This window comes from Tachyglossus aculeatus, chromosome 19 (assembly GCF_015852505.1).
Source record: "Tachyglossus aculeatus isolate mTacAcu1 chromosome 19, mTacAcu1.pri, whole genome shotgun sequence".
Classification (NCBI taxonomy): Eukaryota; Metazoa; Chordata; class Mammalia; order Monotremata; family Tachyglossidae; genus Tachyglossus; species Tachyglossus aculeatus.
The window spans coordinates 6385992-6413637 of NC_052084.1; the positions used below are offsets into that span (position 1 = coordinate 6385992).

General features: G+C 51.5%; 1 protein-coding gene across 4 annotated transcripts; it reads left to right on the forward strand.

Moving 5' to 3' along the window:
* Positions 1–60: 60 nt before the first annotated feature.
* Positions 61–26840, forward strand: TMEM63A (transmembrane protein 63A). 4 transcript variants are annotated; one of them, XM_038761269.1, is made up of 25 exons: positions 72–147; positions 2651–2668; positions 4077–4244; positions 6971–7200; positions 8264–8343; positions 9526–9592; positions 10772–10809; positions 11519–11661; positions 12234–12285; positions 12900–13008; positions 13764–13834; positions 14282–14362; positions 14731–14854; positions 17119–17252; positions 17988–18125; positions 18841–18994; positions 20299–20405; positions 20588–20674; positions 21076–21138; positions 21621–21783; positions 21925–22030; positions 22875–23042; positions 23356–23471; positions 24082–24144; positions 25817–25957. In XM_038761269.1, the coding sequence occupies exons 4-25, from the start codon at positions 7009–7011 to the stop codon at positions 25955–25957; spliced, it is 2397 nt and encodes a 798-aa protein (XP_038617197.1). In that variant the 5' UTR covers positions 72–147; positions 2651–2668; positions 4077–4244; positions 6971–7008. The 4 variants fall into 4 exon arrangements, with proteins under 4 accessions (XP_038617198.1, XP_038617197.1, XP_038617199.1 ...); XM_038761270.1 differs by lacking the exon at positions 2651–2668 and having other exon boundaries at positions 61–147; XM_038761271.1 differs by lacking the exons at positions 2651–2668; positions 4077–4244 and having other exon boundaries at positions 87–147.
* The last annotated feature ends 806 nt before the right edge of the window (positions 26841–27646 follow it).

Below are 27646 nucleotides of genomic sequence, written 5' to 3' on the forward strand. Positions count from 1 at the left end.
AGGGAGGGCACAAAGTTGGGCGAGGGCTGGACCGCCGGCGCATGCGCACCTGGGGACGCTGGAGTTGCACTTTGGAAGTTTGGAGTTCGCCCACTCGCCCACTCGCCCACTCCGAGGCTTCTCCGGGAGCCGCAGGCCTCGCCCCAGGTACCACCCCCTTCTCCAGGCCCTACTGAGAGCTCACCTCCTCCAGGAGGCCTTCCCACCCTGAGCCCCTTCCTTCCTCTCCCCCTCGTCCCCCCTCCATCCCCCCAATCTTACCTCCTTCCCTTCCCCACAGCACCTGTATATATGTTTGTACATATTTATTACTCTATTTATTTTACTTGTGCATATCTATTCTATTTATTTTATTTTGTTGGTATGTTTGGTTTTGTTCTCTGTCTTCCCCCTTTTAGACTGTGAGCCCACTGTTGGGTAGGGACTGTCTCTCTATGTTGCCAACTTGGACTTCCCAAGCGCTTCGTACAGTGCTCTGCACATAGTAAGCGCTCAATAAATACGATTGATGATGATGATCTATTTATTTTATTTTGTTAGTATGTTTAGTTTTATTCTCTGTCTCCCCCTTTTAGACTGGAGCCCACTGTTGGGTAGGGACTGGCTCTATATGTTGCCAACTTGGACTTCCCGAGCGCTTAGTACAGTGCTGTGCACACAGTAAGCGCTCAATAAATACGATTGATTGATTGATTGACCCCAGCGGGCCGGGGGTCACCAGGGGATCCGACCTCCAGGCCCAGTGGACGGTCTGCGGGCAAGTGGGGACCCCTTGGCCTCGCCCACCCACCCACCCTGACACCGAGGGGACCCCCTTTACATGCCCCCTATATCTTCCCCCGAGGGTGGAGACAGGAGCGGGTGCCCCGAGGCTGTTGCAAAGGAACGAAACCCGGAACTCCGAGCCCAAATTGGAGGGAGGGTGGCAGCTTGATGGTCGCCACCGCGAGGCTCAGACTGTGAGCCCGTTGTTGGGTAGGGACCGTCCAACTTGTAGTAATAATAATAGTGGAATGTATTAAGCGCTAACTATGTGCAAAGCACTGTTCTAAGCGCTGGGTACTTCCCCAGCGCTTAGCACAGTGCCCTGCACGCAGTAAACGCCCAGTAAATATGAATGATTGAATGAATAATAATAATAATGATGGCATTTATTAAGCGCTTACTATGTGCAAAGCGGTGGGGAGGTTACAAGGTGATCAGGTTGTCCCATGGGGGGCTCTCAGTCTTAATCCCCATTTTACAGATGAGGTAACTGAGGCACAGAGAAGTTAAGTTTGTTTTGATGGCATGTGTTAAGCGCTTACTATGTGCAAAGCACTGTGCTAAGCGGTGGGGAGGTTATAAGGTGATCAGGTTGTCCCATGGGGGGCTCACAGTCTTAATCCCCATTTTACAGATGAGGTAACTGAGGCACAGAGAAGTTAAGTTTGTTTTGATGGCATGTGTTAAGCGCTTACTATGTGCAGAGCACTGTTCTAAGCGCTGGGGGGGATACATGGTGATCAAATTGTCCCACGTGGGGCTCACAGTCTTGATCTCCATTTTACAGATGAGGTAACTGAGGCACAGATAAGTTAAGTGACTTGCCCAGTCACACAGCTGACAATTGGCAGAGCTGGGATTTGAACCCATGACCTCTGACTCCAAAGCCCATGCCCTTTTCCACTGAGCCACGCTGCTTCTCAGCGGATGAATGAACGGATGGTGCCAGCCAGAGCCCTTGCCACGGGCCTCGCTCATGGCACTCCGATGTTGGGGCCGGGAACCAGGAGTCCTGGGCCTCCCGTGGATGCTAGTAGGCTCAGGGGCTCAGGAGACCGGACCCCCGTAGAAATCTGCAGCCTCTCACAAAATGCAAAACCATCGGCAAGCCCCCCAGAGTGTAGAAGTGCCCCCAAAGAGGACTCTCACGAGCCTTATGCCATTTGAGTCAGTCCCCTCACATCCACAGGTTAGGATGAGGGCATTCATGCATTCAATCGTATTTATTGAGCGCTTACTGTGTACAAAGCACTGTATTAAGACAGAGATGAGCCTCCACTTCACAGCCTTGTGGGCTTAAATTTGGGTGCTTTTCACCAGCAGTCAGTGTGTCCATATGTAGCCTAGGTCGTTCATTGAGAAGCAGCGTGGCTCACTGGAAAGAACCCGGGCTTTGGAGTCAGAGGTCATGGGTTCAAATTCTGACCCCGCCAATTGTCAGCTGTGTGACTTTGGGCAAATCACAACTTCTCTGGGCCTCAATTACCTCATCTGTAAAATGGGGATTAAGACTGTGAGCCCCCCGTGGAACAACCTGATCACCTTGTAACCTCCCCAGTGCTTAGGACAGTGCTTTGCACATAGTAAGTGCTTAACAAATGCCATCATCATTATTATTATATCAGCAGGTCCATTCTTCAGCTGGTCAGTGCCCCATCAGGGGTGGGGAAAGGGTTTGTGTTGGGGTGGGTGGGGTGGTGTGTGTGTGTCAGAGACATCAGGTGGTTTTGAGTGCCATCGGTGGTATTACCCACATATATTAAAGAACTGAAGGAGGCAAAAGAGCCAAGAGCCCCTGGGTGCTGCCGGGGGCACTAGCACCCCCGTCTCATCCTCCCTGCTTGGGCCCCTGGGTTGAAACTCATTTGTTGACTCTGCTCCACAGGTTGCTGGTCTTGCACAGGTGAGTCCTGGAAAATCCAGATTTTTATCCTGTCAGTGAACACCCCACGAGGCTCGCTGCTGGAATCAAGTTTGCCCCCCACCCCCCAAACACACACAGACACACCATGGCTGGAATTTTAAGGTTGATGGAGACTGGGGAACGTGTCTGCTTAACTCTGTTGTATTGTACTCACCTGAATGCTTCTTTTAGTGCTCTGCACATAGTACGTGCTCAGTAAATACCATTGATTGATTGACTGAAGTGTAATTTACATGTCTGGCCATGATATTGGAAGCAGCATGGCTCAGTGGAAAGAGCACAGGCCTTAGAGTCAGGAGACCTGGGTTATAATCCTCGCTCTGCCACTTGCCTGTTGTGTGACCTTGGGCAAGTCACTTAACTTCTCTGTGCCTCAGTTTCCTCATCTGTAAAATGGGGATTCAGTACCTGTTTTGAACTCCTACTTAGACTTGGAGCCCCATGTGGGACAGGGACGGTATCTGACATGATTAACTTGTATGTACCCCAGAGCTTAGAACCATACTTAACACCTAATAAGTGCTTAGCAAATACCATGTTTTTTTTAAAAGATTTATTATTCATTGTATTACCTGCTGCCATTTCTTGGAGTCTGTCTTGTTTGTTTTGGCTATATCTTAGTGTTCTGGAAGTTAGAGCTCAGGTCTCATAATGCGTCTTTTCCTGGTTCACTGTGGGGTCTGAAGGTGATACCAGCCCTGTCCAGAAATGCGTATCCAGATGGAAGGCTGCCACTCTGGCAGTTGGGCATCTGAGGTTATAAACAGAATTCCATAGGGTAGCCTTGAGTGGGATGTCATGGAGAGGTCTGAGTGAAGGGCTGTGTGTCTGTGTTTGTATATGTGCACACTCAGTGTACATTTTTAGGAGTCTCCATTTGAATGTAGTAGGCAGTGGGGCAACCCCTGCCTACCTGCTTAGTACAGGGCTTTCTGGTTTGCTACTCCTGGAGCAAGGAACACCTTATTAAGGAATGGAATGCTCCCAATTTCAGAGTACAGGGAGTCTGGAGCAAGGGCTTAGTACAGTTTTTAGCACCCAGGAAGCACTCACTAAATGTCATTGATTGGGTTGGGGGTGCAGATTCTGCCGCTTCAAGAGCTGCGTGCCCCCTCTTAGAACTGAGGGTGCCAGAGAATGAGGAACTTGAAACCACGGCAGTGAACTGCTGTTCTGGCCACAGTTCCTGTTCTTCTCACTCCCAGCCGCTCCGGCCTCCTGTGGTCAGACTCAGGCCCTGGGGAGGGGCTGGAGTTTAGGAAACTGGGCAAGTTAGACTGCTGGGACTGAAAAAGTGGACTTGAAGCATCCCGTGGGAGGTCGCCCTAGCCAGGAAAAGGGCAACACCTGACCCTCCCCTGCCTTTATTTCTTCCTGTGCACTTCAGAATCAACCAGGAAGCTTTGAATTTCTCAGGAGCTCACTGGCCTGCAGAACCCGGAAGGAAATGATTTACTGAAGTGTCGTTCATCTGACAGCCCCAATGCTCCCTACCCTTCTGGGTTTGTAGACACTGGAGTCGTCACAGGCAGAGGCCATTTTTGCAAGATCCACGGTACTTTTTTTATTCTGTTGAATTCCTGAGCTTCCCCCACTGTATGCCGAGCACTGTGCAAGTGTTTGGGAGAGTACAGTCAAAGTAAAATCCACCAATCAATACTATTTATTGAGTCCCCTCAGTATGAGAAGCACTGTACTTGGGAAAGTACAGTAAAAATAAAAATCAGTAGAATTTATCAAGCATCCATTGTGAGAGAGCTCGGAAGAGTATACAGTAAACGTAAAATCAGTCAATCAATGATATTTGAACCCTCCCTGACTGAGGAGCACTGTATTGGGTGCTTGGGAGAGTACTGTAAAAGCCTGAGATGTGGTTTCTGAAGAGAAAGAGCATGGCTGTAGAGAAGCAGCGTGGCTTAATGGAAAGAACATGGGTTTGGGAGTCAGAGGTCATGGTTTCTAATCCCGGCTCTGCCGCTTATCAGCTGTGTGAACTTGGGCAAGTCACTTAACTTCTCTGGGCCTCAGTGACCTCATCAGTAAAATGGGGATGAAGACTGTGAGCCCCACTTGGGACAACCTGATTAGCTTGTACCTACCCCAGCGCTTAGAATAGTGCTTGGCACATAGTAAGCGCTTAACAAATACCAGCGTTATTATTATTATTATTATTTCTGGTTCCTGGCCTTGATGGCAGTAGACTGTAATGGGAGAGACAGGCAGACCTAAGACCTGGGAGTGGGAGGAGAAACAAAGATGCGGCTAGTAACAGCAAGAATTTAGAATTACGGGTTAAGTGGGTACTTATTAGGAGCAGGGAATGTGACTGCAAATTCTGTTGTACTCTCTCAAATGCATAGTATACAGTGCTCTGCACATAGTAAGTGCTTAATAAATACCAATGATTGAATGATAAATACGTTTTCCATGTCCAGTTACTGAGTAACTGCAGAGGTGTTGGAGAGGGAGCAAGCTAAGTCAGAGGTAGCTGGGTTTGACATGAGTGTTTTGGGCCAGGCAACAGAAGATGGTCTGTCTGACCGTGAGCATTCTGATTGTAGCATCCTCCCCTGTGCTGCAGCTGCTGTTCTGGGCACCATCAAGCCTTACACAAGGATGAAAGAAACACTTTTGCTGGAGGATCCTGTCTAACACCACTGTAGGCAGGTCCCCACATGGGATTGGCCATAGGCCAAAGTTTGGACTTGTCGAATCATTTGGGTCCAGGCTGCTTAAATCCCTGGCTGGGCCTCCCTGGGGTTGAGTGCTTTGGTGGTCTGCTTGTTCACCTGGGCTGCTTCTGCTGCTCAGCCTGTCCTGAGACCTTTGCTCTCCCCTGATTGAAGGGACTAGGTTCTGCTGAGACTGTGAGCCCACTGTTGGGTAGGGACTGTCTGTATATGTTGCCAATTTGTACTTCCCAAGCGCTTAGTACAGTGCTCTGCCCATAGTAAGCGCTCAATAAATACGATTGATGATGATGATGATGCTGAGACTTCAACTCTCCCAAGTGCTTAGTGCAATGCTCAATACTACTACTACTACTACTAATAATAATAATGGCATTTGTTAAGAGTTTACTATGTGGAAGCACTGTTCTAAGTGCTGGGGGGATAGAAGGTGATCAGGTTGTCCCACGTGGGGCTCACAGTCTTAATCCCCATTTTACAGATGAGGTAACTGAGGCTCAGAGAAGTTAAGTGACTTGCCCAAAGTCACACAGCAGACAAGTGGTGGAGCCGGGATTAGAACTCATGACCTCTGACTCCCAAGCCAGTGCTCTTTCCATGGAGCTACACTGCTTCTCATACACTAATACTGGTGATTGATTCTTAATGTGATTATTTTTTTAGCCATGGGTTGCTGTTTAGTGGGAGTTGGGAGCAAGGGGGCTGGAGCATTTCTTTTTCCTTCTCCAAGAACAGTTGCATTTTTGTGGAGGGCTGGTAATCTCAGAACATGATCAGCACTTTTCCCTGGCATTATTCTCTCTCAGAAGCAGCGTGGCTCAGTGGAAAGAGCCCGGGCTTTGGAGTCAGAGTTCATGGGTTCAAATCCCGGCTCTGCCAATTGTCAGCTGTATGACTTTGGGCAAGTCACTTCACTTCTCTGGGCTTCAGTTACCTCTTCTGTAAAATGGGGATTGACTGTGAGCCCCCCATGGGACAACCTGATCACCTTGTAACCTCCCCAGTGCTTAGAACAGTGCTTTGCACATAGTAAGTGCTTAATAAATGCTATTATTATTATTAATAATAATAACAATAACTGTGACATTTGTTTAGCTTTTATTATGTGCCAAGAACTCTACTAAACACTGGGATAGATTCAGGATAATCATGTCGGATACTGTCCCTGTCCAATTTGGGTCTCGCAATCATCATCATCATCATCAATCGTATTTATTGAGCGCTTACTATGTGCAGAGCACTGTACTAAGCGCTTGGGAAGTACAAATTGGCAACATATAGAGACAGTCCCTACCCAACAGTGGGCTCACAGTCTAAAAGGGGGAGACAGAAGTAGAAGGGAGAACAGGTATTTAAGCCCCACTTTACAGATGAGGTAACTGAGGCATGGAGAAGTGAAGTGACTTGCCCAAGGTCACACAGCAGACAAGTGGCAGAGCAGGGATTAGAACCCAGGCCTCTTTCCTGTGACTTTCTGCGGTTGGTGTGCTGCTCTTGACTCTTCTGTTCCCCATCCCCTGTTGGGCCCCTGCCCTTATCCTCCTGCTTTCATGCTCTCTTTCTCTCTCTCTGTCTCTCTGTGTCCCCCCAGTTCCACCACCCCCTACCACCATAGGGAGGAGCAGAAAGATGACTGGCTTTCCTGACCTGAACCTCTGGCGTTCGCGGGCGGTCTCCATCTGGAGCCGGGAGAGGCTCGGCGTCGGGGACAAGCCCAATGAGAGCTATTGCTACAGCACGGCCCAGGACAGCACGGTGCTCCAGGGAGTGACCTTCGGCGGAATTCCCACCGTCCTGCTCATCGACGTCTGCTGCTTCTTGGTGCGCTGCTCCCCCATTAGTCACCGAAGGACCTGCAGCCCCTTGGCATGCCTCTTCCTTCCCCCCAGAAGCTTGGGGGCTGGGGGGAGTTGGGGGGAGTTAGTGGGTCCAGAAGCTCCTCTAACCTCAGAACAATCTGGGCAATGTCTCCCTTATAGCACTCCTGACCTGTAGAAGGGAAAAATAGGTTTTTTTAATGGCATTTATTAAGCGCTTACTATGTGCAAAGCACTGTTCTAAGCGCTGGGGAGGTTACAAGGTGATCGGGTTGTCCCACGGAGGGCTCACAGCCGTAATCCCCATTTTACAGATGAGGTAACTGAGGCCGAGAGAAGTTAAGTGACTTGCCCAGAGTCACACAGCTGACAAGTGGTGGAGCCGGGATTTGAACCCATGACCTCTGACTCCAAAGCCCATGCTCTTTCCACTGAGCCACGCTGCTTGCCCCAACTCCTGTGCCAAAGGGAGGGGGTGAGAAGGAGAGGATAAGTGGGGAGCAGGAAGGGAGGAACAGAGGGAGAATGGGGCTGAGGGGAATTCTGAGAAGAGTCCTGGCTCCCTCAGCAATTTCAGAGCACATCCTGAGGCCTCACATGCGGTCAGCTGGGCATTTCCTTTTTGTAGTAAAACTGTTTACTTTCAAATCTCTGCAGGAATTAAGCACTCATTACAGTGCTTTGGACTCAGAAAGCACTCAATAAATACAATTGGATCAATAGCTTAGACCCCAGGGTAATGGGCTGCTCTCTGCTCCGCCGGAGGGGGAGGGGAATCGCAAAGGCCAATTCAAGGAGAGGAAAGCAGAAATGAAGAGGCACAGGCAGTGGAAAATTTGAAAGGCGTGGGGGTGTGCAAATAAGAGTAAGCAAGCCACCCTCACCAGCACCCAATTCCAGCTCTCGTCTGGGGAGAGAGGACTTGGTGTGCCCCAAGATGTTCGTCCGTTGCTTAGGGGAGGGAGCCAGTCTTATTGGTTGCCTGATTTCGGTGGCAGTGTCCACGGGCCTGAGGTAGATTTGATTTGAGTCTTCTACTTCAACGTTGCCTGCTTTCCCACTCCTAGGTTTTAATATTGGTGTTTACCATCATTCGGAGGAGATTCTGGGATTATGGCCGAATTGCCCTTGTTTCGGAAGCAGAAAGGTAAGAGGAAGAATTCAATTCACTTAGGTAGTTGAGTGTGAGAGTCCTTGTTGGTCTCCGCTCAGTTGTTGTCGACATTTGAAATGACTTTTTGAACCACACCCCATCCATCCCTGGCTCCTTTCCCTATCCAGAGACCCAGGGGTTGGAACAGGACCCTACCTTCCTGGGGTCTCCTATTACCAGAAAGGGCAGAGTATGGGCAGTTGGTAACTGTGCTTGGGCTTGTCACCTAGAGGAAATATAATTGCTTCCATTTACTGTAGGTTTGTTTGGTGAAGGATCTGGGCCCTGCCAATCAGTGATTACTCTGTTCAAAGCACCGAACTCAGTATTTGGGAGAGTACAATACGACAGAGTTGCTAGGCACATTCCCTGCCCAAAATGAATGTACAGTCTATAGGGGGAGACAGACATTAATATAAATAAATTATGAATGTGAACTTGAATACTGTGGGGCTGAGGATGGGATGAATACCCAATGCCGAAAGGGTGTAGATCCAAGCGCGTAGGTGACTGGCAAGGAGCGGGAGTAGCAGAAAGAGGGCTTAATGAGGGAAGACTGCTTGGAGGAGATGTGATCTTAAGGCTTTGAAGCCTTCCCTGGCTTGTTGCATCTGTGGAGCTTGTGGCTCTGCTTCTGTTGAGCAGGGGACATAGTGTGGCCCCTGAGCCGGGAAAAAGAGGGAGGGCTGAGGGACCTGTTTGGAAATAGTGAAGGGGTTGATATCCAATAAAATGGCTTGGCAGGACTGTGGGAATGGGGTGGCCATGATCCCAAGTTAGGTGGAGTAGTAGTTATATTATTCCTTAAGTGTCTATGCAAAACACTGTCCTGAGTGCTGGGAAAAAAGGCATGGTGGGGATATAGAAACAGTCCCTGGCTCTCTAAGGGCTCTGAATCAAGGAGTAAGTTGGGGAGGGGGCTGGCAGTGGGCACATAGGGAAAGAGGTCAGTAGGGAGTTTACCATTAGGATGTTACCATGAGGAACAGTCCTGCTATGGGCTCAGCTATATTGGTGGACCAGATCTCTGTTCTTTAAGGGCTAAGTGTTCTGCAAGTCACTATAGATGGTCAGTTTGACCCAGAGGAAGCTCCCTCTTCCTCGCCGAGACTCAAGAATGCCTGGGGACACGTCACTCTGTGGACTAACCCATTTTCCTTTTCTCCTTTGCCCCAGTGAGTCCAGTTACCAACGATTGTCTTCCTCTTCCTCCTCCTCACATCACGACTTTGAAAGTGATTGGGTAAGTAATGGGCTAGTGAAGGAACTCAGTGTGGGCATGGTGGGGTGGAGGAGGGTTTAGGCTGGCGGGCGTAGTGGAAAGAGCACAAGCTTGCGAGTCAGAGGGACCTGGGTTCTAATGCCAGCTTTGCCACTTGTCTGCTGTGTGACCTTAGGCAAGTCACTTCTCTGTGTCTCAGTTACCTCATGGTAAAATGGGGATTAAGACAGTGAGCCCTATGTAGGACAGGGACTGTGTCCAACCTGATTATCTTATATCTATCCGAGTGCTTAGTACAGTGCCTGGCAGCACGTAGTAAGCGCTTGACAAATACTGCAGTTATTGTTATTAGGGGAGATTGGGCTGGTGGGCATTGGGGTAGTGATGAGAGGAGCCTAGAGGGAGTGGGGAATTCTAACCCCAGCTTTGCCACCGTTTGGAGGAGTATAGCACTGAGCCTTCTGGGGCAGTGGGCCACTGCTCGGGGTCATATCCAAAGGCCCATTTGCTATGGGATGCAGCCTTGATTACATACATCACCTAACTGCTATGCTGGGTGTGACCCCAGGCCTGTGAGATTTAAAATAGCCCAGACGGGGGTCTGTATTTTTGTATATGCAGGGGGAGGGGAAGAGAGAGAGATGCTTAAAGAAAAACTGCATATTAGTCAAGATCATGGCATATTTCTGTGATGTTTCAAGTTAAAAAGACTCCACACAGAATCCTCCCCATTTCCTCCCTCCCTGACCTAGGAGGGGTTGATTTTTTTTTTCCCCCACTCCTGTTTCTCCCATCCTCCCTCAGCCCCCTTCACTCCACAATCTCCGCTGCAGCTCAAATATTTATTTTCCAATGTTTTAAATATTTGAAAATATTCTAATTAGACTCTCCAGTAATGTCTCCCCACTGATCTGGGATTTTCCCAGCTTTATTTAAGTTCTCTGACTGGGTCCCTTGGGTTCTCCTCCATTCGAAGCATTGTGTAGGACGAAAAGAATCGCTTTCTCCAGGGCTTTGTCGACTTGGCCCACACAGCGACCTTAGGGGAACATCTTCAGTCCAGGTGGCAGGAAGTAGGGGGTTGTGGGGAAGCATTGATGAACCGTTTCTAACATTACAGGAGGTTAAATTGCTGTTCATTTTAAGTAGGGTGAAGGCAGCTGTCCCCAGAGACCTAATCAAAACCCTCTTGGTTTGCAGGGGTGTTGTTCATGGCTAACTGCTGTCTTCCGAATGCAGTAAGTATATGGAGCACTATCAGGTCACTGCCACGGCTGATCCTTTGGGCAGTGGCAGAGCCTGGACTTCCCACCCCCTTGCCCCCTCATTCCTCCACCAGGCGAACATAGCCCTGTTCGCTACTGGGGCCCTACTCAAGCTGCTGGGGCCCACAGGAAAATGTTGTTGTTGGCAGGTGTGAAGGAGGAAACAGCTGAGAAGCATGGAGGGTTGGAGACGGGGGTAGGGGGGCACCAGTCCACTCTTGCAGGGTCTTACTGGTGACCCAGAGGGAGGGCCAGAAATTGGTAGGGGAAACGACACCGCCTTCCAGGCATGTAGGGAGCTTCTTGTATGCTTTTGTGATCCACAGTGGGGTTTCAAATTCTGGGTTTGGTGAGTCCTACCAGCAAAATAGGACTGTAGGTAATCAGAGAAACTGAAAAGTTCTTCTTGGCTCCACACATCCCCCCACAGTACCCCCATCATCACAGTATCCCATTATTCAACGGCTACACCCACCACGGGCCACTCCCGCAACATTCATTCATTCAATCAATCGTATTTACTGAGCGCTTACTGTATGCACAGCACTGTAGTAAGCGCAACATCCCAGGAGGGGCTTTGACAAGGTCGAGAGGCAGCGAGGTTCTGGGTAGCAGAGGACAGACTTTAGACTAAACCCCTGAGCTGTGCTGGGCTGACGTCCATCTGTCTCCTTTGTTCAAGGGATGAGGAGATCCAGGAGCGGTGTGGAGATGACGCCGTTCACTACCTGGCCTTCCAGCGCCACATCATCTTCCTGCTGGTGGTGATCAGTGTCCTGTCGTTGTGTGTCATCCTGCCCGTCAACCTTTCTGGGGACTTATTGGGTAAGAGCTTCCCCCGCCTTGGGGCACAGAGAGCAAGCTGGCACCAGAGGAGCAGAGTATGCAGGCCGGGCTGTAGTAGGAAAGTGGTGAGGTGGGGTGGGGCGAGCTGATTGAGTGCTTTAAAGCCGATGGTAAGGAGTTTCTATTTGAGGCGGAGGTGGATGGGCAGCCATCAAAGGCCCTTGAGGAGTGGGGAGACTTCCCTAACTTTTCCTTTAGTTGCAGAGGTCTTGGGTAATTTCAAACCCAAATAAAACTCTGAAGACCACTGTGGACCAGTCATCCGTAAATGTATCCAAACACCACTAAACCTGCTGAGGTTTTTGTGCTTGCAGACTTTCTTGTGAGGGCAAATTGCCACCTAATGTGCACCCATTGTTGAAAACTCATTTTCCCAGACCCAGAATTCCATCTTTATTACACCACTCTGCAGGGTGCTCACTTCCAAATTTCCCAACAAAATTTGTCCCCCATGGATGGAGTCCACGAACACGTTGCCTGTCGCTGATGTTTGGGGCGTGAAAGTCATGGTAGAGAGGTGCCTGGCCCTATGTATCTTTGTGTCTCTGCAGATAAAGATCCTTACAATTTTGGGAGAACGACGATAGCAAATTTGCAGACCGGGTAAGTACGGGGCTGGGAGATGGGTAGGCCAGAAGGCTCTGAGGGGGTGGTTTCTACACACCGGATTTCCTTTCTCTGGGGAGATGCTTTTTCAGGGCTCCAGGATGACCCCAGGGTGGGTTAAAGCCCATTGATTTCTAAAGTCTCTGGGGCAGGTAGTGATGCTGTCATGGCTTGGGCTTCTCAGGCACAGTTTGGGCACTGGTATCCTTCTCCTTCCCATCCCCCCAGTATGGGCACTGGTATCCCTCTCCTTCTCAACTCCCATACCTCACTCTTCTCTCTGTGGGTCCCAACTGCTTCTCCTGGCAGGTCAGTGAGCTCTCTGGCCTGGCACTGGCCTTACCCTCCATCTCCCTGGTCAGAGCCCAGTTCAGAGCACTGGGAAGGGCTCCAGGCTGGGCTGGGAGTTCCAAGGCCCTGTTGGCTGCTGGGAGCAAGTGCCCAAATCCCCTTCAGACCTTGCAGCAGAACGTACTTCTTAAGCACCCCATCATTCAGGTCCACCCACGTGCCTCTTCTCCCACCCTCAACTCCCATCCAGCCCACCTCCAGAGGTGGCCCGGAGAGGCTGCTGCTGCTCCAGGCTTGTCTAAGTGGCCTTCCATCCACAGCAACGACCTTCTGTGGCTTCACACCATCTTTGCGGTGATTTATCTCATCCTCACGGTCCTCTTCATGAAGCATCACATGCAGTCCATCAAGTACAAAGAGGAAAGCCTGGTGAGTCAGCTGGGAGCTGTGCTTGGCGGGGGCACCCTGGAAGGAAGAGTGAGAGTCCAAGAAGCCGAGGCCAGGAAATGGTAACAGCTGGGGCCAGTGGCCATGTCAGTTGGGCAACTGGTCTCATTGAGAAACTCTTATCACAGGGTACCTAAATGTGGCTCATGGATTTGTACCCACACTTTTTTTGAAGCAGCTTTTGGTCTGGTAGATTGCAGTCTTTACCGTTTTTTTTTTTTGTGGGAAAATTCTGTGGAGATTTTTGGGTACTTCAGTTCGGTGTTATCCCACGTTTTTGCCATCATTTTGTTGGCTTCCCATAAATCCCAAGTGGTGGAGGGCTGCCTCTGGCCTCTCTGCTGCCCATTCCCTGGGCCTCCAGAAAGAGGGGATCCCCTTGGGCTCGCTGTGTGTGACCTTGGGCAGACCCTTCCTCTCTGTTGGCCCCGCTACCTAGCCTACCCCTCTCCACAACCCCACAAGGCCAGATTTGGGAAAGCAGTGAGGTCAGGGTTGAATGGGCCACAGGGAATGGTCAAGCCTTGTGGGAAGTGCTCATGCCAAGCTAAACGAAGAGACAGTCGGCTGCCCCCATTCGACAGCTGTTTGAGAATTGTTGCAACTTTGGGACAAAAGAAAAGTTCAATTTGTTTTTTATTATTTTTTATTATTTTTTTCTCCCCTCTGCGACTCCTGTGCTGCTGCGTTGCTTCCCTGCCTGTGACATTGGAATTTTGGGGCTCTTTGTCCCGTAGGTGAGGCGCACGCTGTTCATAACGGGGCTCCCCAGAAATGTCCAGAAAGAGGCGGTCGAGAACCACTTCAGGTGAGGGAGCATGGGGGAACCGGGCCTGACCAGAGTAAGTTGCCTTCCAGAGCCCGGTCCCGAAAAGGCCCTCGTCCCTTAGGCCTGCCCTGGAGATGGCCTCTCATCTCCTCTCCCAGGTCAAGTAGACATTCATGCAAGAAGATGAGGATGCTGGGTTGGGAGGTCTGGGAAGGTGGCCAGCCCGGAAATGTGTTGGTCTGGTTCTTGTTCGGAGGTCTGAGGGGGTAAAGAAACTGGCTTGTTCGCCACAAGACATTTTGAAATGCATCTGTTGGTCAGGGGTGAAGGGGCGTTGTCCTCTCCACAAGCCTCACCCCTTTTTGGGTACCAATGAGAGGCTCCCGGTTGACTGCGGGGATAGAGGAAGGCATTCCCTGATTTAGATTTGCTCTTTCAGTAAGTGTCGGCTATTTTCATTCCTCCTGTCTTCCTTTTGTCCTCCAGGGATGCCTACCCAACCTGCAGGGTAGTGGACGTCCAGCTGTGCTACAACGTGGCCAGGCTGATTTACCTGTGCAAGGAAAGGTAAAGCCACTGGTGGGTCGGGCTGGGGGGTGTGAGCAGGGCTGCCCAGGGGACAGAGGCCAACTGGTGACTCCCTCCCCAGTCCTTCCGCTTCCCCTCTGAGTCCCTGCCCTTCCTGCCAGTGGGCTGAGCTCACAGCCCCAGTCCCGCAAGCTCCGTCGGGTCACACAACTCTCACTCCATCCCCGCAGAACTCCCCTCCCACCACCTGCAACTCACAACCCTGTAAATTCATCATTGGCAGGGAATATGTCTGTTTATTGTTAATATTGTACTCTCCCAAGCACTTAATGCTCGGCACACAGCACTCAATAAATACGATCTTCTTCTCCCCACCACTCCCTCCCCACGCCCCTCCTTCTCTCCAGGAAGAAAGCCGAGAAAAGCCTGACCTACTTCACAAACCTGCAGAATAAGACCGGTCGGCACACCCTGATCAACCCGAAGCCCTGTGGTCAGTTCTGCTGCTGTGAAGTTCAGGGATGTGAACGGGTGAGGGGGAGCAGAAGCAGGGCGGGAGGTTTGGTGGGGTCTGCAGGAAGGCTGGCAGCACACTTCACTCCATGCCCCCTCCTCACCACCCCAATTCCCAGCGCCTTGGTCCTCTGGGTCCCCCAATGAAGCATCCCCCGAGTAGTCTTTGAGTCCACCAGTAGTGTTTACTGAACACCTGCTTGGCCGGGCACTGCACTCAGCTTTTGGGAGTATTCAGTAGTAGCAAGACAAATGTCCCTGCTGTAGGAGCTGGCCATCTAGTGTGGGGGTGGATTGGGTGGATTACAATTCTTTGCAGATGGCAAAAGCTGAAGGAAGAACAGGTATAAAGCAGGCCCAGTATCGACTCTTTGTGGGCAGGGAATGTGCCACTTCTTCAATCTGCATTTCCCAAGGGTCTAGTACAGTGCATTGCACCAAATGGGTGCTCAGTAAATACTCCTCCTCCTACTGCAAACGCATCAGAATGAAAACAGCTGAACAAAACAGTGTGGCATAGTGGAAAGTGTACGGGCCTGACAGAGAACCTGCTGTGTGACCTTGGGCAAATCAATCAGTGCTATTTATTGAGCACTTACTATGTGCAGGGCACTGTACTGAGCAATTGGGAGAGTATAATGCAACAGAATTAGCAGTCACGTTCCCTGGCCGTAATAGGCTTATGGTCTAGAGCGGAAGACAGACACTAATATAAGTAATTTATAATACATAATTTAAAGATATGTATAAATCACCTAACTTCTCAGTTTCCTCAGCTGTGAATTGTAGGTTTAATATTTGTCTTCCCTCCTACTTAGATTGTGAGCCCCATGTGGGACAGGGACTGTGTCCAATCTAATTAACTGATTAATAATAATAATAATAATAGCATTTATTAAGCACTTACTATGTGCAAGGCACTGTTCTAAACGCTGGGGAGGTTACAAGGTGATCAAGCTGCCCCAAGGGGGGCTCACAGTCTTAATCCCCATTTTACAGATGAGGGAACTGAGGCACAGAGAAGTTAAGTAACTTGCCCAAAGTCACACAGCTGTCGACAATTGGCAGAGTCGGGATTCAAACCCATGACCTCTGACTCCAAAGCCCATGCTCTTTCCACTAAGCCATGCTGCTCCTCTAACTCTGCTTAACTGCTTATCTCTGAATTAACTAACTCCTGTGCTTAGAACAGTGACACTTAGTAAGCACTTAGCAAATACCATGATTGCTATTCTAATGATAACAAATAATTGAATATACACAATATTTATATAAATAGGTTGTATAAACATATAAAAATATGGACAGCAGCTAGATTGTAACTTCCTTGAGGGCAGGAATCATGTCCACTCAGTTTACTGTACCCTTCCAAGGCCTTAGAACAGGGCTCAGCACATAATAGGTGCTCAGCAAATACTATTAGTACCAATTCTACCAATACTATTAATTGGTTGTTGTCTACGAGAGCTCAGAATAGGAGAAGCAGGGTGGCCTAGTGGATAGAGCAGGGTCCTGGGAGTCAAAAGGACCTGGGTTCTAATCCCAGCTCCGCCACTTATCTGCTGTGTGACCTTGGGCAAATCACTTCACTTCTCTGTGCCTCAGTTACCTCATCTGTAAAATGGGGATTAAGAATGTGAGTCCCATGTGGAACATGGACTGTGTCCAACCTTGTGTTTACCCCAGCGCTTAGTACAGTCTCTGGCACATAGTAAACGCTTAAGAAATACCATAAAAAAAACTGAATAGGCATGCAGAAGGCTTAGACTCAGATTTGGCCCCCTTCCCCCTTTTTCTTCTCCTTCCCACCTCTGATTTCTCTAGGCAGTGTTTGTTCTTCTCCTGTCCTTCCCAGAACATCCTTATTGGGAGTCTGGGAGCATGGGAGTCTTCAGGATAAAATGAATTGACCACTTCCTACAGCAAATAGGGAAACAAGTTTCTCTATTGCTCTTTTAATTCATTGGGAAATTCACTGAGATTTCTGGGTAGAGCCTTTGCATTCAGGCCCCTGTGGAAGCCCCTCTTTTCCCCGACTTCCCTCTTCTCAATGCTCCTGAATGATCACCGGGCCAGAAGCCAAAGTGACCAAAGTGACCCAAGTGACCGTGCTCTGGCTGGTCAAGAGACTGCTCGAGGGTTCTGGAGGGGGTGGATCCCCAAGGGCACATGGCTGCTCACGGGCACTCCCCTCTGCCCCTTTGGGACCCCCCGTCCCCTTGCGACTCAGTCAGGAGGAGCTGGCCAGGGGTGGATCTGAGGCTCTGGTTTGTTGCTGGCAGGAGGATGCTGTTTCTTACTACAGCAGGATGAAGGATGACCTCATGGAAAAGGTCTTACAGGAGGAACAGGCTGTTCAGAACCAACCCTTGGGAATGGCCTTCGTCACCTTCCAGGACAAGTCGATGGCCAAATAGTGAGTGTGCCCTGAGGCCAGCTCGGCCCCACTCCAGCTCGCCTCTCCCCGGTCACCCTGCCTCTCTGTTCATTCCTTCGGATGGTGGACGAGGGGTCAGTGGCCGGAGTCCTCCTCCAGCCAGGCTGGACTCCCATCCCTGTCCCACACTCCCGGCAATCCGCAGTAGAACTCTGGCTGCTCTCTCCCCCACTCGTCTGCCTCTTGTCACTGAGCTGCAAGGTGGGTCTCTGTCGTTCACCTTAAAGGGCTCCAGGAAAGCCTCTTCTAAGGCAGTCCAGGGAGAGCCCGCTGTTATTCCCATCCGGGTCTGTGGACCCATTAGATCCTGGGGCTCAATTGGGGGTGGACCGGGCCAGGGAGTGAACAAGTAGAAATGGTATCCTGGGGTTGTTATTGAGGAGGGTTAGGGGAAGGGGGATCTGGCGTGAATGGAGGTGGGGTGGGGGAATCCCTCAGGTTAAGGGTTGGCCATGGGACTCTGAGACTGTGGTGCTGAGCACCATTCTTGGGGGAAGTGTGGGGTCCTCCATGTTCTGGAGGTGGCTGGGAGGGCTGGGAATAGGAGGGGCTTAGGAGGGTCCCATCCATCCTCTGGAAACCTCACTTGGTCAGTGCGGTCTTCAGAAGGACTGGTGCTTTAGGGGTAACCGTGCATGCGTGTGTGTGTGTGTGTGTGTGTGTGTGTGTGTGTGTGTGTGTGTATGCGCACACTTTCCCCCTGCCTCTTGTCAGCATCCTTAAAGACTTCAACGCCTGCAAATGTCAAGGCTGCCTGTGCCAAGGAGAGCCTCAGCCGTCCTCCTTTAGCAAAGACCTCCACATCTCCAACTGGAGTGTCAACTTTGCCACCTACCCGGAGAACATCTGCTGGTAAATCCCTTTAAGTTGTGGTCCAGAGCTAGCAGGGAGCAGGACCACAAGGCTTGAGTGGAGGGGTGGACTCACTGGGGACTAGGGAAGGGCCTTATGCCGGCCTGTGACTTCTCCAAGTGCCTCGTGGGTGAACTCCTCCACTGGGTTAACAGTCCTTCACTTCCTGAGTGCTAAATTCCTGGTTAGGGTCTGCCTGACTTGCAGCCTGGATACCCTCGATTCTGCAGGAGAATTCACCCTGAGCGCCTATCACCAGAAGCGTCCACTCCCTCTCCTCTACTTCCGGGGGTGACACCGAAAATCCTGAAAAGCTTTATGTTCTTCCTCCTGACTCAGTCCAAAGTTGCAAAACCAGTTCAGTCCAGGCTCCATTCTGGTTCCAGTTCTTTAGAGAAGAAAATGAAGCGGAGTTTGTCTTCATTTGCTTTTTTTTTTAATGGTATTTGTTAAGTGCTTGGGGCTCACAGGCTCAGTTCCCGTTTAACAGATGAGGTAAGTGAGGCTCAGAGAAGTGAAGTGACTTTCCCAAGGTCACACAGCAGACAAGTGGTAGAGCTGGGATTAGAACCCATAACCTTCTGACCCCCAGGCCTGTGTTCTAGCCACTACACCATGCTGCTTCTCCTCCACCATGATGCTTCTCTTGCCTGTTAGCCAGGGGGCCTGATCCTTCTAATGAGCTTCTTCTCTTCTGCTCCCTCCCCACCGTCAGGAAGAACCTCTCCATCCAGGGCCCTCGCTGGTGGCTCCAGTGGTTGGGCATCAACTTCTTTCTCTTCGTGGTGCTCTTCTTCCTGACCACACCCTCCATCATTATTTCCACCATGGACAAGTTCAACGTCACCAAGCCCATCCGCTACCTGAATGTGAGTTCCGTTCTGCCGGGGCCCGCTCCCAGGGGAGACCTTGGGCCACAGGAAGCAGTCACTTGGCAGCTCCATGGACCAAGGGGCGGGGCCTCTGGATGGCCTCTGCTCCAAACCTGGGCTTCCAACCCTGGCAAGTGAGAAACAGAATTTCCTAGTGGTTAGAGCACAGGCCATGGTAGTCAGAAGAACCTGGGTTCTATTCCTGACTCTGTCATTGAACTTCCTTGTGTCTCAGTTACCTCATTTGTTAAAATGGGGATTAAGACTGTGAGCCCCATGTGGGACATGGACTGTGTCCAACCTGATTAGCTTGTATTTACCCCTGTGCTTAGTACGGTGTCTGGCCCATATAAGTGCTTAATACCATAAAAAAAGTGACCCGAAGGGATGAGATAGAAAACTCTGTCGCTTCCCCTAGCAGTAACTTATTTTAGTGTCTGTCTCCCCCACTAGATTGTAAGTTCCTTTAGGGTAGGGATCGTGTCTGCTTAGTCTATTGTACTTTCCCAAGTGCTTAATACAGTGCTGTTCCCAGAGTAAGTGCTCAAAAAATATAACTGCTTGATTCTCCCGGATAGGGCCATGATCCCCTTCCTAAGAACTTGAATTCCCTGAATGATGTTGGAGTACTCTTTCTTTCCCCCCTCCCTATTTCTCTGGGCTCATTTCCTCCCTCCCAGTCCTGTGGACTTTCTTCCAGTTTCACTTTTATTCTCTGCTTATCTGGTGAAAGCTGTGGGCTACTCACATGTGAGAAGCAGCATGGCTCAGTGGAAAAGAGCACGGGCTTTGGAGTCAGAGATTATGGGTTCAAATCCCAACTCTGCCAATTGTCAGCTGTGTGACTTTGGGCAAGTCACTTAACTTCTCTGGGCCTCAGTTACCTCATCTGTAAAATGGGGATTAAGACTGTTAGCCCCCCGTGGGACAACCTGATCACCTTGTAACCTCCCCAGCCCTTAGAATAGTGCTTTGCACATAGTAAGTGCTTAATAAATGCCATTATTATTGTTATTATTATTATTACTCTGTAATGAACAGTGCTGAACAACTGCCTGGTTGGAAATAAGCCTGGGTTCAATCCATCACATTCATTGAATGCTTTCTATGCACAAAGTACTACACTAAGCTCTAGGGGGACAACAATAGAGTTAGACCACACGGTCCTGGCCCTCAAGGATCTTACAGTCTAGTGGGGGTCAGTGGCTGTCTTAGATGACTTTGGTGTCTGCTGCTCCCCCATTCCTCCTGCCGGCTTTGGAGGTGGCAGCCGAGCCGTGACGGTCTGTGTTGCTTTCCAGGATCCGATAATCAGCCAGTTCTTCCCAACACTCCTTCTGTGGGCCTTCTCGGCGCTGCTGCCAACCATTGTCTATTACTCCACCCTGCTGGAGTGCCACTGGAGCAAGTGAGCAAACCGGGCTTCCTGGGGTGATTGCCAGCTCTGCGGGGGAGATCACTGGGGCTGGGGGAGGCTTGAGGACTTTTAACTCTGATTTTCATGTGCACACTCTCCTCCTCCTCCCTCCTTCCTCCCCTCTCTCCCAACTCTCCCTCCCTTTCTGCCCTTCTTTCCCTCCCTCCCTCCAGATCGGGAGAAAACCGGATCATGATGACGAAGGTCTACATTTTCTTGATCTTTATGGTGCTGATTTTACCTTCCCTTGGTTTGACCAGGTAATAACTGCCCACTTTCTGCTTCAAAATTTAGTCCCTTTGAGCTTCCCCCACAAACCGGCACTGTAATCCTTTTTCTCCAATGCGTTCGAGATTCTGTCTTGACTTGTGCCACAGTGAGTCCCAAGAGCCCTAAGGCTTGTTGCAACAGGCAAATCCCCTCCTTCCCTGCAGTCACTGTCGAGGTTTGGGGTGGCCCAATTGATACCAGCCCCATTTAGGAGGTCCATTGCTGTGGGTGTGAGGAGGTCCCAGAGTGACTGATGACATTGGTTCTCCTGTCTCGCTAGGACATGTGTGTGTTTGTGTGTGTGAGAGAGAGACAGACAGACATACAGACTCCTCCCCTTTGGTGCAAACTCCCCACCTGCAGCCCCTCACTGGATCCATTTCTTTTTCAGCTTGGACTTTTTCTTCCGCTGGCTGTTTGACAGAGCCTCAGCCGAGCCGTCAGTTAGGCTGGAGTAAGTCCTCAGGGGCAACTGGCTCTTGAGCACACTTGTCCCATAGTCTGGGCCAGGCCCAGCAGCCACTGGGGGCCTAAAGAGGAGCCTGGGACTGCAGCCTGCTCCTCTGCATCCTCCCCTAAACACCCCATGGACTGCTCCTCCCTTGTCCCGGCCCTGTGACCCTGAACCCCACTTGTGATCCTGCCATGGCGCCTGCCTGGAAATGCCCCACTTAGACACACGTACCTGCTTTGCTGCTTTGCTGAAACCCGTGATTCATTTTCTGAGGCTGAAGCTCCATCTGCAGCAGGAACCTCATTGCATCCTAGATAGTGTTCCCCCAAACAGGGCCTTGCAGGGGCCGGAGTGCGGGGTTCCGGGGTTGGGGGCGGGAAGGGACGATGAACAGTAACTAAACTGTGAGTTGAGACAGGCGGCTGGGTTGGCCTCTCCCTTCCCCTTTCCCCCGGCCAACCCTGACCCCAGCCTTCCTGTAGGTGTGTCTTCCTGCCCGACCAGGGGGCCTTCTTCGTGAACTACGTCATCGCCTCTGCCTTCATCGGCAGTGCCATGGAGCTCCTTCGCCTGCCTGGCCTCATCCTCTACACCATCCGCATGGTCACGGCCAAGACCGCCGCAGATCGGAGGAACCTCAGACAGGTACCAGCGGCATCTGCTCGGCCAGCCCTCCCAACCACCAACCGCTGCTCCCGGGCCTCGACCCCTGCCCATCCCCTCATCCTGGAGCTATGGGACGGGCCTGGCCACGGCTGAGTCACCCTCCACCTCTCTCCCTTCCAGCACCAGGCGTTCGAGTACGAGTTTGGGGTGATGTACGCTTGGATGCTGTGTGTGTTCTCTGTCATCATGGCCTACAGCATCACCTGCCCTATCATTGTCCCGTTCGGTGAGTGTTCCTGGGGGCGGGAAGAGGGCTGAGGGGGGCCTCAAGGCCTGGACACCTGAGGTGAGGGTGGTCGGCTCCCCCTGCCTCGGCCTCAGACTGCCTGACTGTCCCGGGTGACTGTGGAAGAGATGGAGCAGTGACCTTCCCTGGTCCCCCTACATCAGAAGTCCTTCCCCAGGGCCCATTTGCTCTCTGCGGTGACTGAAATGGTGGCCAAGGAAACGGGGGACCATTTGGCACCTTCGTTTTCAGTCAGGCAAGCTGGCAACCTCCTTCCCCTCTGTCCTTGTTGTGCTCAATGAATAACGGCAAGCCTGGAAGCCCCTTTGAAGAGTGACATTCCTCAGAAGTCAACCCCCACCTATGAGCCTTAAACCTACCCGTCGGGCCCCCTTTCCCATCTTGCCCTTCTTGGGCCGCTCTTCATTCATTCATTCATTATTGAGCACTTACTGTGTGCAGAGCACTGTACTAAGTGCTACAATACAGCAATAAACAGACACAAAGCAGCATGGTCTAGTGGAAAGAGCATGGGCCTGAGTGTCAGAGGGCCTGGGTTCTAATCCCCACTCTGCCAATTGCTTGCTGTGTGACCATGAGCAAGGTATTCTCTGTGCCTCAGTGTCCTCATATGTAAAATGGGGATTAAATCCTATTCCCTCCTACTTAGACTGTGGGCCCCATGTGAGACAGGGACTGTGTCTTACCTGATAAACATATATCTACCCCAGCGCTTAGAACAGTGCGTGACACATAGTAAGCGCTTAACAAATACTATAAAAAAAAATCGTCACTGAGTCTGCGTCCATCTATCTCTCCGCTGGCCCCCGCCTCTTCTCCACAGGTCTCATCTATATCTTGCTCAAACACATGGTGGATCGCCACAACCTGTACTTCGCCTATCTCCCCACCAAGCTGGAGAAGAAGATTCACTTCGCAGCGGTGAACCAGGCCCTAGCAGCCCCCATCCTCTGCCTCTTCTGGCTGTATTTCTTCTCCTTCCTCCGGCTGGGTGAGCCTGACCCTGGGCTTGACTGACCCAGGCTCCTGCTGCTCCTGTGGCAAATATGGTGTCCTGAAGCAGTGAGGGTCCCTACTGACCCCCTCCACGAAGAGGGGAGGGCAGACCATTATGGCCCCCTCATCCCCACCCCACCCCTTCACAGAATGTGGCGGCTAGTTGAGACCTAGGAGCTGCTCCGGGACTCCTTGAAGGCAAAGAGCAAGCTGAGTCTCTGGGCTCTCCACCACTGAGGGGTCTCTTAGCATGGACCAGGGCTGCCCCCTCTGTGGGTCTTCAGAGCCTGGGTTTTTCTCTTTTTCAGGCTTCAAAGCTCCCACGTCCCTCTTCACATTTCTCGTTGTGCTCCTCACCATCCTCATTTGTGTAGCCTACACCTGTTTCAGCTGCTTCAAGCATCTGAGCCCTCTGAATTACAAGGTGAGGAGAGCCTCTCAGCGAAGTGAGGGGTGTTGGGGGAGGGAGGGGGTTCTGCAGGGATGTCCGGTCTGTACCCCTGCTCTTCATTCAGATTTCATTTGTCTGGGATGGGGAAGGAGAGAGGAGCATGAAGGGAGTTGGATAGAACAGGAGGTGGTGTGATCTTTTGGAGGAAGTGCTGTATTGGGAGTCGGGAGACCTGTGTTCTCCCCTCAGCTCTGCCACAGGCCTGCTGTGTGACCTTGGACAAGGCACTAAACCGCTCTGAGCCCCAGTTTCCTCCTCTGTAAAGTGGGTATAAAAATAGCTACTCTCCCCATCTCTTAGATTTTTAGTCCCATGTGGGACAGGGAATGTGTCCAATCTATCTTTTATCTACTCCAGTGCTTAGCAAAGAAAAATCACTTCATAAATAACATGGCTGCTGTTATTGTTATTCCCTCCCTCTCTCCCTTTCCCCATGACCCCATGCTTGTGCACTGGCAGACAGCAGAGAGCATGCTGGCACTGTTATTCCAAGGGGCAACGAACTGTTTGTGTGGAGGATGTCACATTGGCACAGTTTGGTTCTGTTTATTGTTCCGACTTTTCTTTTTGTTGTTGACTGCAGATAGATGACTCGACAAGCGAACGAGGAAACGAAACAGAAGTGCCAACAGCTCCACAATCAGCTGTAAGCTACAACCATTAGTAGTATTATTTATTTTCATTGCTCAGATGAGCCTGCTCATTATCTGTTCTGTAACCAGAGAGGCACTTACCAAACTGCTCATAATAACAGAGATGAATCCAGAAGCCTCACCAGGGTGTCATGAATCCCCTCAGTATTTTGATGTTTAAGCTAACAAAGCCTCCAGCCTAAGTCCCTGAGGTAATGGGTTTCCCTGAGCATTTTTCAATCTCCATGGGACCCATGGGCTTATTTATCCTCTCCTCTTATCTGGAAGTGGGTCTGTTGAGGGGATCACCAGATCAGGAGGCTTCACTGCCTATTATTAGGGACCACTTTGCTATAAGTGGACCGCTATCACGACTGGTATCATGGCTCTCCCCAGTAGTCAGATCCCACAGGCTCAGTTTTGTCAGGACTGGTCCCTGGGCCAAGTGGCCCCAGAGGGAATGCTGACCACCCCTAAGAGGGCTCGCTTGGTCTGCCATTTTACCTCCTTTCCCTTAGGGTGGTGGAGCCTGGCACTGAGGCAGGGGCTGTGAAACACCGGGTGTTGTGCAGCCTCTTTCTCAGGAAATGTTTAAAGCAGAAGACCAAGCCGGTGATCCCTCTGGGGTAACTGAGGTGCAGACTAGCTCCAAGGCAAGGGGTGGACCAGATGGCCTTTCTAGGTTCCTCTCACCATTATGCTTCTGTGCAGAATTGGATTTTCTTGGTCTCCTCCTTGGCTTAGTGGGGTAGGAAGGGAGCAGCTGCAGGCTTTTTCCATTGTGCCTGTTCCTCAGAAGGCCTAGCCCCAGCCTCTCCCTTCTCTCAGTATATTTGCTGCCCTCTGTCACGGCTCTGGAGAGGCCAGCAGCTGCAGCGTGGGCTGGATGAACTCAGCTGACTGGGCCTGGATCTTACCATAGGAATTCTAAAACGTCAGCCTTCTCCGGCCATGAAGTACCATTCACATTGTTCCCAGGGCTCTAGGTGGCAGCCGAGTCATTCCGCTCTTTAGGATTTTTCCCGGACGGTCCCTGCTGACCCGCGGGTGGCCAGGAACTGATGGTCCCTGCTGACCCGCGGATGGCCAGGAACTTGGGGAGGGGCTGAGGTAGGGGAAGAAGAGGAGAATGTGAAGGGACCCCCTTCCCCAAAACCTTGAGGACATGAGAGGTGTAGAATAAGTGGGAGGCCCCCGGGGCCCCCTGTCTCCCCCCCCCCCCCCGCCCTCTGCGCGAGGTGGGGGGCGGTGGGGCGGTCCCCTGGCTCTGGGCCGCCAGTGAAATACCACTACTCTTATCGTTTTAAGCCCTACTGAGAGCTCACCTCCTCCAGGAGGCCTTCCCAGACTGAGCCCCCTCCTTCCTCTCCTCCTTCTCCCCCGCCTTACCTCCTTCCCCTTCCTACAGCACCTGTATATATGTATATATGTTTGTACATATTTATTACTCTATTTTACTTGTGCATATTTATTCTATTTTATTTTAATATGTTTTGTTTTGTTGTCTGTCTCCCCCTTCTAGACTGTGAGCCCGCTGTTGGGTAGGGACCGTCTCTATATATTGCCAACTTGTACTTCCCAAGCACTTAGTACAGTGCTCTGCACACAGTAAGCGCTCAATAACTACGATTGAATGAATGAATGAACGAACCCTCTCTCGGCACTGACTCCCGTGTCTGTTGACAGATGTATGTCCCCCGAGTCCTGGTCACTTCAGAGAAGACCACCCTGGCCCCTCAGGAGCAGCTGACGTACGGCGCCATCAGCGAGCCTCCGGCCAGTCCCACGAGGCCCGGGGCCTTTGGGCCGGCCTTCCAGAAAGCCTAGAAGGGACCCGAGCTTCCCAGGCTGGCTACAAGGTGGAACAGCGGGGCTGGCCGAGGAGCTCAAGAAGCACGAAGTCCTGGCTTCTGGGCTGGGTCCCCTTTCAAACTTCCTGCTCTGCCCTGCCCTGGGAAGAAGCAGCAGTAACCGGGCCCGAGGCTGAAACTTGTCAGCCAGGCTGGGAGATTTAGGTCACTGCCCCCATCCCCCTTCTCCCTCCTGAGCTGGGCAGAGGGCTGGCTGGTGGCGGGCTTCCCCTGGGGAATGGAGGGTTGACAGCCAAAAAGCTCCCACCCCTTGCCCCCTCACCACCCCTTCAGGGGCAGCTGGAATGTTGCCTCCTGGCTTTTAACCAGACCCATATTTATTTTGTCGTCCACCTGGGTGGGATTGCCAGGGCTGTAGCCCGTGCCAGAAGTGTAGGTATCATTGGGTGAGAGTAGAGCTGTCCGAATGCCTTCCTTATGGGCAGCTTCGCTCCTTCTTCCTACCCTTTCCCCGCCCATGCATCCCCACCCAACCCACTTGGTGGTCAAGGGCCCTCTGGACCAGTGAGGGAAACCAGACCCCTCTTCCCCCATTTCTGGCGAAGGCTGCCCAGCCAACTCAGGACCGCCCAGCCTGGGCCATCACTAGTGAAGAGTGGGAGTGTTTTCTGCACTCCCCTTTTCTTTTTAAACTCTTGGATTGCACCAAAGACTGCACTTGTGTCTGCCAGCTCCCAGCCTGGCTGGTACGTGGGCGCCGGGGCTGGGAGGGGTGAGGTTTTACTGATGCTAGACATGTGTGGGTTCAGTCTGCCAAAGGCCTGTATTTTTGCTAAAGGGGAATTGGGCACTAATGCTAATGAGCGTCACTTAATAAAGTACGGACATGTGAGAGATTGTGTGGTGCCTCTGCATCCCCTTCCTCACCCTTGGGTGTGGTCTGACTGGTGAGGTATCTCCAGCCAGGCTGACTGCCCGCTCCCACTTCAAGCCACTGGAATGGGGCCAAGAGCATCAGCCCACAATGCCCTCTGGGCCCCAAATACTCTGGGGTGGCTGACTTTGCTCTGCAGGTGACCGTGACACTTGTGGTTGAGGGTCAAGGGAAAAATCCTTCGCCCTTATTGGCTGCAGAGGTGGGGAGGAAGGGTGGTATTCCTGTTCTAGGGCTTCAGGGTAGGGGGCTGGGGCAGGTCCTCTCTGTGCAGGTAAGGTCCATTAGTTAAGTCTATTGCCATGGATACAAGGTCCCAGCTGAAGTGTGAACTTGTTGGCCCAGCAGGCATCCCCATTTTCCTCCTTCCCCAAGTTACAGAGGGAACAGGACAGACCTTGCAGTAGCCCAAGGAATTGACAGGTCATATGGAGCGGGGGAGAAGTGGCACCCCTCTCCTCCCCCCCCCCGCCCCGCACCTCCCTTCTAGTGAACTGGGATGGAGTGGATGTGGGAGGTGTTCCTGGATTGGGCCTGACAAGGAGCAAGGTGAGAAAGCCAGCTCCTCTTCCACCACCTGCAGCCTTTCAGAAGCAACTTGGGGTTTAGGCCCACCCCTCCCTATGCAAAGCAGAAACTAAGGTAAGAGACCTCAGTTTCCCTTCCCTTCAGCCACCCCAACACACCCAGCCAGCAGCCCGACTGCCCCCATTCTTCCTCCATGGCACAGCTCCATGCCAGCCTAAGCTGTTTCTCCCTTCTGGGGGCTGT